Genomic DNA, 11,017 nt, shown 5'->3' with positions numbered 1-11,017 from the left:
GGCGTCGCACCATGCTTCCCTCCTGCTCCGCCGCTGCAGCGCCAGCCGAGCAGCCATCTTTTCGCCCCTGCCTGCCCCCAGAACAGGGCCCCACCCTGCGCGGCCGCCTCTCTGCCTGTCACATGCATGGTCCCCCGCCTCAGCCGCGCCGCCGCCCTCCCCAAACTACCCAAACGCCCCGGCCTCACCCGCCGCTGCTGCATCCGCGTGCCTCAGGACCTCATCTTGGTTGCGCCAGGGGCTAGGCAGCCCGGCAGGCACCACGTGTGACCAGAGGCCCACGCTGCCGCCCTCGCCCGCGATCAGCAGCGCGTCACCCTGGGGGTGCCACGACAGGCGGGAGGGCACCTGCGCGGGGGGCCAGCCGCCATGGGCTCCCGTGTGTCACCGCGCGCGCCGGCCGTGGGGCGCACGATCCAACAGGATGCCGACACACCCGCCGCTGGCGGTCGAGCAACGGCCTCAGACGCAGCCGGCTGCCAGAGCGCGCTCCGAGGGCGCACGGCTCAAGCCCCCTCCCCGCCCTCCCTCGCGCCCGCGCAGGCCTGCGAGCGCAGGGGGTGGAGGGGGGGCACTGTCACGCGCCGCCGCCAGCCCAGCCCGGCCCGCGCACCTCCTCCAGAGTGGTCTTTGCCACCGCAACGCCCTTCTCCGCCAGCCACACCACCACCTGCTTGTCCAGCCCCCCCGTCGCGAGGTAAACGCCTGGGGGGCCGTTTTGAGGGAGGGATGGGGTGAGTCGAAGAATGTGCGGATGCAAGGGAGGGCGTGCAAGTGCTTGTGTGTTAATGCGTGTGTGTGTGTGTGTGTGTGCGCGCGCGCGTGTGTGTGCGTGTGTGTGCATGCGCATGCGCCTGCACTCGCGCCCGCTCACGAGCCGGGATGGTTGCCCTCCGCGGCCGCTCCCGGAAGCAGCCGCGCACCGTTTGGCGAGAAGGCGAGGGTGTTGACGTCGCCGGTGTGGGCACCACCCAGGTATTGCACCGCCTTCCTGCGGGGCCACGCAGCAGGGCGGTCCGCGCAGCGGCGTGAGGCAAGGTGTGTGTCACCGCACCACGGCAGGCGCCGGGGCGCGCCCCGCGGCCGCTGCTGGTCGGTTACCATGCTAGCCGCTGCGACCCCGCTGGATGCTGTGGACGCGACCACGCTCAGAGGCTGGGCCGCCGCTTTTGATTTCATGCGTTTTGTACACCCCGCACCCACCAGCTGAGGCGCTCCAGCAGGGCCACGTCACCGTCGCGCCCCGGCGCCGCCAGCAGCGCCCCGCCGTCCGGCGACCACGCGACCGTGCTGCGCCGCGTCGAGGCGGTGTCTACCTGCGTCCACGCGAGTGTGGTGGAGCGCATCGTTCAGGGCCCCACGCCGGAAACGCGCCACGCATAGTGAGGCAGCGGCAGGCCCTGCGCAGCGCGCTGCTGCCGCTGCGCAGGACAGGGGTGGCGCGCCGAGAGCAGCGGGCGAAGCACGCGTGAGGACCTGCGCAAACGGCAGCGCTCTCTTGCCGGCCTGGCCCCCAAACCTTGGGGCAGACGTGCTTGCGCATCTCCTGGGAGCCGTCGTTCACGTCCCATATGCCCAGGTTGCCGTCCGCGAGGGAAGCTGCCACGTAGCTGCCCTCCGGGTCCAGCGACACGCTGCGCACGAAGCCCTTGGTGCGGATCTGCCGCAGCACCTGATGCGTGTGGGTTTGGCAGGGGAAGGTATGCATGGCTTGCTACGGATGACTGCAGTCGGGGTGCGGGACAGGCACGAGGCGCAAAGCACAGAGCGTCGGCGGGGCGTTTCAAGCCTAAGACGTCAGGGCCGGCGACCGCCTTGCCAGCCGACAATGGTCGAGAGCGCAGCTTGACGCTCGTCTCCCTGCCGTGCGTGCGCCGCGCCGCACCTTGCCCTCGCTGATCCTGACGAGCTTCAGCAGGCCGTCGTCGCCGCCCGCCGCGAGCACGTCCCCGTCCCTGCCGCCGACCGCCACGCTGCGCCCGGGCAGCGTGAAGCGGCACGCGCTCGTGAGCAGGTCCAGGTCCGGCGTGCAGTAGATCTGCAGGTGGAAGCGGCGGCGGCGGCGGCGGGAACGGCGCGGTCGTGCGCGTGGGCGTGCGAAAGAGGTCGAGAGCGTGACTGTGCGGACAAGACCGCGAGGGTCACTTTCAAATGTTGACCCCTGACAGGTTGGGTTGATTAAGCTGACCCCGCAGGTGCTGCGCTGCAGCGCCACTGCCTGCATTGCATGCCCCCTGTATGGTCGTGCATGCGCGATGACTGCACTGAGCGAGGCGCGCGCTACGCGCACCTGCACATACTGGTCATCGATCACCACGACGCTCTTGCCATCCGGCGTGACTGCTAGGTCAGCAGCGGGTTTCTCATGATCCCCTGAAATCTTGACAACACCGAGGCCCTCGTCTCCGTTACGCAAAACGAGCTTGCCGTCCTGCCCGGCTGTGACAGCGTGCCAAACGGGCCGAGAGCCGTCTTCGCCACCGATCTGGCACCATGATATTGAGGAAAATCCTATACCGTGTGCCCCGCACAAAACCCGCTTGTCATTCTGTTCCCCGCCTAGATCACCGTTCGCGGACATTTTGAATGGCCGCGAAGCCCGGATAATGGCGCACGATGAACACGTCGAGTATGGTATGGAGTCAATCCGAACTCGACCCCGTCAGGAGACCAGTGGTGCACAGGCAAGACACCGCCCCGCAGGTTGAGTCATTCGAGCTGCACTGGGCGGGCGGGAGATGTGGCCCCAGCCGTTGTACTACCGTACATGCCAACTGCACATTGGCAAATCATAGTAATTGGCATGACCTTTTGCCAATGCTTTGGCTTGTGATTGCCTGACAGGAAGCTCAGCGTCGTGACCGCAGCGACGCACGATGTGCTGTCCGGTCTTCGGCCCCAGGCACTCTGAATGCATTGCCCATGACCACCACTCACCCCTGCGAGGCCTACGCCATCACCGTACCGGCTTCTTGGAGATGATATGCGGGCGATTACAAACAACCATTTCGACGCACAACAAAAAGCTTGCACCAGCGCTTCACATGGGGCGGTCGCTTGCAACGCTCACCACACGAGCAGCACAGCTGGAACAAGCAACCGCGGGGACCAGCGCAGGCAAGAATGCTCATCAGCAGGCTCTCACGGCATGCGCTTCCGTGACTGGAAGGGAGGGCGCCAGGGCCTTCGCATCCCAAAGGCCCTGGCAACCCCAGTGTATGCACCACGCGGCTCCCAACACCTCAAGGGCGGGCTGTCAGCCCACAATCACTTCAACAAGGCACGGCGACCGCATCGGGACGGCACAGGGGCAGAAGACAGTTGGAAAAGCTGGGCTACTGGTTGCAGGGAATCAGAATCCTGACTAATACGCGTGAGGGCAGGCGATCGGCAACGAGCTCATGCTCAAGCCAGCAGGGGTTTTCGGCGGGAAAGGGCAGGCGCTTGGCAGCGCGTCTCCTGGGATGGTGCCCTGCTGTGCGTGCGGCTGCTCGGCCTGTCGCCCTCCAAAAACGCACGAGGGCCATGCCTATGCAGGCCCGCGCGCTCGCTTCGCTTTGCAATTCTAGAGTGCTTGAGGGGGGGCTCGGCTGGAATGCATGTGTGCAAGCGAGCTGGCTGGAAAGCGCGTTGGGAAGGTGCCGTGCGTGGCATGTGAGCAGCAGGGATTCTCTTGTGCGCAGCGGTTGTGATGCACGTGCGTCCGTTGGCGCTCAAAAAAGCAGAGGGCGCCTGCGAGGCGGGCTTGCAGTGGGGCTGGCGCAGTGCCGGCGCCACCGGGGTTGACGCCAAGCGTGCGCAGTGGTGGCAGGGCTGCCAAAGGGTCGTGTGTGCTACCCGTGGATTCGAGGGGTTGGACTTGGGGCAAGGATGGTGCTTGTATTCGTAGAGCGCAAGAGCATTGCGGCTAACCCTCCGTGACACATCTGACCTGAAGCGCGTCAGGAAAACGGCTGCTGCCTGCTGCGGCCCCCACGGGGTGGTGGCTTGACCTACAGCATGGGCCTGGGACTGTTGCGCACTCAACGGCGAGCAAACTCAACTCCTTGCGGAGCGTGGGTTCAGCCAAAACACACCCGGGAGCCCTCGAGAGCCCTCCCACCATCGAGTGGCGGGGAAAAACGCGCCCCAGTTGGCGCAGCCTGTCCGCCTGACAGGACAAACAGCGGTTTTGGACCCTAGCAAACCCCAAGGTTTGGAGCCCCTGCCAGCCCCGAGATTCGGGCCCCCTGCCAGCCCGGTGGGCTGGCCAAATGCAGCATTCAACCAATACATCAATGTCGTGGCCCAAAAAAAGGGGCCCGGGGGCGCACGCACGGCACTAGGGGCGGGGTTGCTCAAAAGCGCCCCTAGCCGCCGCCGCGCGCCCCCAGGCACCCTGTGACAGCAGGAAGCAACGCTCGCCGGCACGCAACACGTTTCTCGGGCGGCCCCGTGTGTCCGCAGCCCCGCGTGCCTTGGCGACACAGCAGTGATGGGTGTCAGAGCCTCTTCGGCTGCCTTGTGTGGGGAACAACGCACACGCGTCGGTGGGCGGGCGGGGTGGTGCCGCGCGACGCTTGCCGCCGCGCAGGCGGCCCAGGCCCTCGCGTATTGGGCCGCATTGACGTGCACACGGCGTGCCTGGGTAGGCCCCACCCCTCTACCTGAACTGGGGCTCAAGCTGCTTCATGCACGCCCGTAGGCTGCCCCACAAACGGGTTTGCCCATCCACGGGAAGGCGCAGCCGCGCACAAACTGCCGCATTCAGGCGGCTAAGTAGTGCCGGCGCCCGCGGGCCGTCAAAAAACGGGTTCGGGAAGGGCCAGCAACGGGGGAAGTCGTTCCAAAAACATGGCTGTGCGCGATCACGCGCGAGGGCGGTGCTGCGGTGGCTGCTGGAAGTGCGAAGCCACGCGCACACGCCACGTCGCGGGCTGGCCCGAGCAAACCGGCGGCTGCCGGCACACGGAGCCCTGCCCAAAGCCGCCAGCGGCCGCTGCGCACGCCGGCGCGCGGCCTGCGCGCGCGGACAGCTGACCGCCACCGCCGTTGGCAGCGGCGGCGGCGGCGGCGGCGGCGGCGCTGCCGAGCAGCTTCCCGCTCAGCAGGCCACGGCAGCGGCCCGCCAGTGTCTGGCGCAGGAGCTCGCCCTCGTCCAACCGGCTGAATGAGAATGCCGCAGCCGTCGTGGCCGCAGTGCACTGCGGCGGCGCGTTGCCTACGCTGCCGGGGCTGCACCCAGCCGCGCCGGCCCCCGCCGCGGTGCTGTTGCAGTCGGCGCCGCCGCTGCGTGCCGGCAGCCACTTTGAGGCGATCGCTTCGGGGCGGCGCCAGGGCGGCAGCGTGAAGCCCTGGGCTTTGAAGGAGAGCGCCATCTGGTCGCACAGGCAGGCCACCAGGGGGTCCAGGCGCGACCGCGGGCCGACAAACTCATCCGGCAGGGAGGCCAGGAGATCCGCATAGGCGGGCGTGGGGTGCGGGATTAAAAAGTGCTGCGTAGGTAAGGGAGGGGGAGGGTGCCGAGGGAGTCTGTCGGTTGCAGTCGGGCGGCTGGGCGCAGGGCATGCGGTGAGGCACACCCGAGCGCCGCAGTGGTGAACGACAGGAGTCGTCCCTGAAAACGCAGCCTCGCTGGACAGAAGCACCGCCGAATGCTTTTACAAATAATGCACACAGTTCGCTGCATCAACAGCATGGTGCATGCGCCATACAGGAGGGGGCCACAGAAAAAAGTGACCGCCCGCTGTGCGCACCTCCTTGAAGGCCGCATCGACGATCAACTCCTCGTGCACCACTGCGCCTTCCCGCCGGATGCTGGCGTCGCCGCGACCTGCATGCCGCACGCGCTCAGGCCGCACCACGATGAAAACGTGCCGCAGGCTCTTGAAGCACTGCGCGCTCTTGGCTGCGCCAGCGCTGCCGCCGCCCCGCGAAGCGGCGACGCACATGGCGGGGTAGCCAAGGCCCGACAGGCGTGCGCAAAGCGCGGCGGGGGTTGCGGCGCCCTCCTCGCGGACCAGCGCTACCTTTGCATGTCGCACGTCCAGCGCCAGCTGCTGGGTGGACAGGTTGGGCGCGCGTACGGCCGGGTTGGTCGCGGCTCGGGGCGGCCCGCGGGACATGCGTGCGCTGCGCGTGCGCACAGCAGGCGGCACCCGCTGTGCAACAGGCTTTTGCCCTCACCTTGGCTGCCGTTCCATGGGGTTTCATGAGCCGATAAGCACGCTCCCTGGCTTCCCGAAAGCCGGCCTCCGCTGCAGTGGCGAGCATTGGCGAGATACCAATGCCGGGAGTACGAGCGGCAGCGTCCACGTCCAGCTCAATCCACCCCATCACGCTGCAACACATGTCGACGAGTCTCTGCGCCAGCAGCTCCGCTCAGATGCGGGGATCGGTGCGAGACAACGTGTGCTGCACGCGGGAGGAACGGCAGTGTCAACGCGCATCACAATGGCTGTGATAAACGACTTGAAAACGCATTCTCGAAGGAAACGGGTGGCGTTCTACCGTAGATGCTGCTGCACGGAGTCCGACGGACAGGTACGAGGGGCATGTTGAGAGGGAATTGGTCATCCTTGTGCGGGGTGGGCTCCGTTAACAGGTAGCGCCGCGTCAGGATTCTCATTCCCTGTCATATACGTGTGTGTTGCCGTGCGATGGGCGACACGCGCACGCGTGCGCATGTCTCGCCAGGAGATTGTTTCTTTGGATCCGTTCAGGTTCGCAAGAAGGAAGGTTGGGGGTGCGAGAGAGCCCACACGCAACCCCCATTTTAATGTCCCTCTGCCATCAGCCCCCAGCGCAAAACTGTCCGTCGCTCAGAACACCAGCACAGACCCTCTGGGCTGGCAGCGGGGGCTGCCTGCTTGGTCTGGTGGTTCGGTTGACTCGAGGCCGCACGGCAGGCGAGTGCCCCACGCCAATCCAGCAATGTGCTGAGAGGAGTACCGAACAAACGCAGCAGCATGGCATATTGTTACACACGGCGCCGCAGCAGCAACAATGTCCGCCAGCGCAGTGATAGTCCGCGCAGCTCCCCTCTGTCACTCGCCCCTGAGTGCCCTGGCCACGGCCGGCGGCCACGACACTGTCGTGTTCATGCTGCGGCTGCCCTCCTGCGGGATTGTGGCACATGCACGCCCCATGTTGGCGCGCGTCGGCCCACGCTACCTCCCCCCGGCAAAGATCAGCCAAACCCGGAGGCCGGCAACCCGCACCCTCAGCCCACGCGCAGTGCGCCGCAGCCAGCACGCGAGCAGCAACGCGCCCGCTCCCCCTCACCCTGCATCTGGTGAGGGCCGCCTACCGTGCGCTTGCTGACTTCCAGCCCCGGCCGCTCGCCCTTGAGGCGCTCCAGGAGGTAGTCCAGGGCCAGCGCGGCCGCGCCGCCCTCCTCCCGCCGGTGCTTCACGACGAGCAGCACCCTGCGGGCCGGCGCACCGCGGCAGGCGCGCAGCGACGGCGGGGGGACGAAGTGCGTCGCGCGTGTCCACACACAGCCAAGCAGCGGCGACGGCGCGGCAGTGCAGGTTCCGATTTGTCGAGATGTGGGTGTCGCAGTCAAGGCGAGGGGGCCAATGCGGCGCGCTGCCGAAGCCGCAAGCGGGGTGCCGAGGCTGCTGCGGCGGCAGGCGCCGGGCCGGTCCCTCCATGGCTCACTTGAGCCCGGAATCAAGGAACTCGTGAACCTTCCGCATCTTAATCTCTATATCATGGTCTGAGGGGTGGGCGGGGGTTGGAGGAGCACTTCAATGAGCAAGGGCGGGGTAGTGGCAGGGACCGTCGGACGGCGTTTCTGAGGCAACTGCCGCAACCAGTGGCCCGCACGCCCGCGCAGATGACCCGTCTGGTCGCAAAATCAGCGGCTGCAAGCCCTCGCAGAGCCCCGCGTCAGAGCGCGGGCGCACGCATCGCCCTCTCGGCGGAGGCAGCAGCGGCTTGGGCGCACCCCCGATGCGCGACGTGAACTGCATTTCCTTTGGGGTGGACAGCTTGGCGCGGAGCCGCTCGCGCCGCGCCGCCTCGTCATCGGCCTGCGGACCAAACAAAGCGGGCGGCGTGCAAGGAACCCTCTTTTGGCTGCTGTCACCGTGCTGGGCAGGCGCAGCTGTCGCAGCGCACACGCGCCCGGCCATGCGGACGACACACATCACCGAGAAAAGGTCATGCAGCGAGCTGCCCAGGGAGCAAACCGCCGTCGCCTTTGCCCTCCATCCACCCACCTTGCGCTGCTGGCTCTGCAACGCCTCCCAGTCCACCACCTTGGCCACCACGGGGTTGCTGGTCCCCGGCACCTCAACCAGGTCGAGGCCGAGCCCCTGCGCCAGCCGCACCGCCTCCGCCAGCGGCAGCACCTGGCGGGACGGCGGGGGCGCCGGCGAGGCGGGAGATACAACAACGACGCGCGGCGCGCGCACGCAACGACGACGGGAGCGCAGCAGAAGAAGCCTGCTTCTTTATGCTGGACGCGACTTAGCAGTGGGGTCAGGCGCCAAGGCGCTCTGACGTCACCGGGTTCTGGGTGTGCTCTTGCTGCCTGCCGCACATCACTTGTAACCATGTGCCACGCTTGTGGTGCAGCCAGCCGCTGCGCACCTGGTTGCTGCCGTCAGGGAGGACCGCGCGGACCTGCGCCGCGCGGATGTCGCCGTTGACGCGCGCCTTGGGCTTGCGCGGCGCCGCCCTCTGGGACGGCTGCTGCTGCTGCTGCGGCGGGCCCCGGTCGGGCCGGAAGGCGGGCCGCTGGCCGGGCTTGGCGCGCGCGTTGTGTCGGCTGCGGGAGGCGGGGTTGGTCGGGGCGGGGCGGGGCTGCACGGTGGGGGCTAGTAGAGGGTTCAGGAAGCAGCAGGGGCTAGAATGGCAAATGGCAAGGCGCGCCGCGCTGCAGGCTGCTCCGCCGAGCGAGTTCCACGTCTCCCATGAGAATGACATTGTGCCAAATTATGCCGCGAGCAAGCGTAGAGCAGCGGATGCCAACGCACTTTTCATGGGATAAATACCGCTGGCCACCAGGGAGCGGCGCCAGCTGCATCCAGGATGGAGGGAGTGCGGCTCCCAAGCTGCCTGCTGGGGCACTGCTGCTCCATTGCTCACAGGTCACTGATATACTGTTGTGCTCGCAACAGTGTTTAGGGTCTACTGAGCTCCTAGATGCCTGATCAAACAGATGCGAGACCAGGGCGAGACCCCTGCCATCGAGCCACCCACTGGCATGGGTTCGTCGGAGAGCATTCATGGCGTTGTAAACCAGCGCCATGCTTCTGTCAACCGGTAACAATGCCTGAGCAGATCAGTGTGATCACAACCTTGTCCAACAACGCTCGCTACAGATTGTACAATCAACCAGAATCACCACGCGACGATAATGTCAGCGATGGCACATTACCGAGCAAGCTCAAGAACCAATGGCATGCGCAGTGTGAGTGGCACGCTGACTCAGGGCCGGTCAGCAGCCTGGTGACGCAGGCTCCGGCTTGACTGCTGTGCCCCATCTCAGAAGTGCATGTGGACGTCGCCGGCAGCAACAGATGCTCACAGGAGAATCTAAAGATTTGACGGACGCACGCAAGGGTACGGTGGGCTTGGCTGTATTGCAGTCACATACTGTATGATGAGTATCTGAGTATCAGCAGCAAGCATGGAAATATCTTCAGCAGCAAGCATGGAAACATGGGGCCAACACAGATGCAGGTGTTTTTGGGGTCAAACAGTTGTTGTTTTTGGAAACCTTCTGCGCTGGGAAGGCAGTGGACACACACAGCCACGTCACTGGAGCAGCACCCCTCGCTCCGAGACTCCCACAACGCCATCAAGCTGGTCCCCCAGACCGCCGCACCACGCCGCCGCCCCCCAAGCATGCGTCCCCGCGTTATGCACGGCCGTGCAATTGTCACGGAGCACACATCCAAGGTTCTCCCACACTGTACGGAACCTGGAGACTGTTACAACTGTGACCTTTGCAATGCTGAGGGGTCCCCCAAATCAGCGTTTTGTCGGGTCCTATGACTTCAAGGCGGCAGGCAGCCCTTGCACAACAGTCTCAAGTGTCTTCAATCAAAGCAAGCTTTGAGTCATTGGACGCATGAACTCAGCTGGTGCCTCCGTCAGTCGCCCCGCAACGCCGCGTCGCCCCACGTCGGCTGCCCTGGCTTTCTGTCAGCTCAGCCTCGACGTCACTCAAACCATCCCAGTGCGTCCAGGTCATGCTCGGCAACCGCCGCCTTGACCTCGTCCTGGCCCACGCCACTGCCTAGCAGCGCCGCCACGAGCTTGTGGCGCATGTCCTGAGCAGGGGAACGGCCAGGCGACAGGCGCCATGGCGAGGGGCTGTTGCAAGTTCTTGGAGGGCTGCAGCGCAGTCTACCTCGCCTGTACGTCGGGGCCAACGACTTGCGCATGCGGAAACAGGGCCCGTCCCGCTTCGCCACACGCACTATGAGGTACAGTATGTGGCGCTTTGCGCCTGCTCCGCTTGCAGCAAGCGGGCCAGGACATGCCAGTAGCCCTACACGCGTGCTGGGCGCAATCAAGCAGGCGTGAAAGGTTGGGTTGATGTCACCGTGTGCGCATGGCGTCCGATGCTGCTGTTGCAGCCGCCGCGCAGCTCTGGGTGCAAGGGACATTTGCAACCAGCAAGGCAGACGAAACATGGACCTGGCAGCATCCCCCATCCTTGCTTCACCAAGGCAAGGGGCCTGCCCGGCCAGCACGCGCAGCCTGCTTTTGCGGGTCACGCCGTCCCACTGCTGAGGCCAACCCCGGCCATGTCCCAACCACCCCCCACTGCCCCACCTCCCCGTAGTCAAGCACGATATCCTCGCCCTTGCGGATGAGCTGTGAAACTATGGGCTACTAGATCAGCAAACAATAGAGGCCGTACTGCACGTGGCACTAGGGGCACAGGAACCAGCTTCAAGGTGTGCCCATGCGATTGTGTGCGAAGCGTCACCCTTGAGGCTGACTGTTGCTTGCGGGGCGACCTCTGTTCCGGGTCAAGTATTGAATCCGCTCTGATGAGCGCGAGGCCGATGGCAGT

At 65.9% G+C, this 11,017-nt stretch overlaps 2 protein-coding genes across 2 annotated transcripts; both read right to left on the bottom strand.

Annotated features, from left to right (window-relative positions):
• Nucleotides 1-165: 165 nt before the first annotated feature.
• Nucleotides 166-2,581, bottom strand: MNEG_8561 (chromosome transmission fidelity protein 4; the record flags this gene model as incomplete). The annotated part of the gene is made up of 8 exons (XM_014042967.1): nucleotides 166-318; nucleotides 614-705; nucleotides 924-991; nucleotides 1,204-1,316; nucleotides 1,520-1,672; nucleotides 1,886-2,038; nucleotides 2,291-2,439; nucleotides 2,569-2,581. The coding sequence occupies 8 exons, from the start codon at nucleotides 2,579-2,581 to the stop codon at nucleotides 166-168; spliced, it is 894 nt and encodes a 297-aa protein (XP_013898421.1).
• A 2,266-nt stretch (nucleotides 2,582-4,847) lies between these two features.
• On the bottom strand, nucleotides 4,848-8,913 carry MNEG_8560 (Translation initiation factor IF-3; the record flags this gene model as incomplete). The annotated part of the gene is made up of 7 exons (XM_014042966.1): nucleotides 4,848-5,474; nucleotides 5,736-6,035; nucleotides 7,289-7,406; nucleotides 7,642-7,699; nucleotides 7,931-8,015; nucleotides 8,205-8,336; nucleotides 8,578-8,913. The coding sequence occupies 7 exons, from the start codon at nucleotides 8,911-8,913 to the stop codon at nucleotides 4,848-4,850; spliced, it is 1,656 nt and encodes a 551-aa protein (XP_013898420.1).
• Between the last annotated feature and the right edge of the window lie 2,104 nt (nucleotides 8,914-11,017).

This window comes from Monoraphidium neglectum (genome assembly GCF_000611645.1).
Source record: "Monoraphidium neglectum strain SAG 48.87 unplaced genomic scaffold scaffold01640, whole genome shotgun sequence".
NCBI lineage: Eukaryota > Viridiplantae > Chlorophyta > Chlorophyceae > Sphaeropleales > Selenastraceae > Monoraphidium > Monoraphidium neglectum.
Note: the sequence above shows the minus strand (reverse complement) of the source record. Positions and strands in the feature narration are given on the sequence as shown.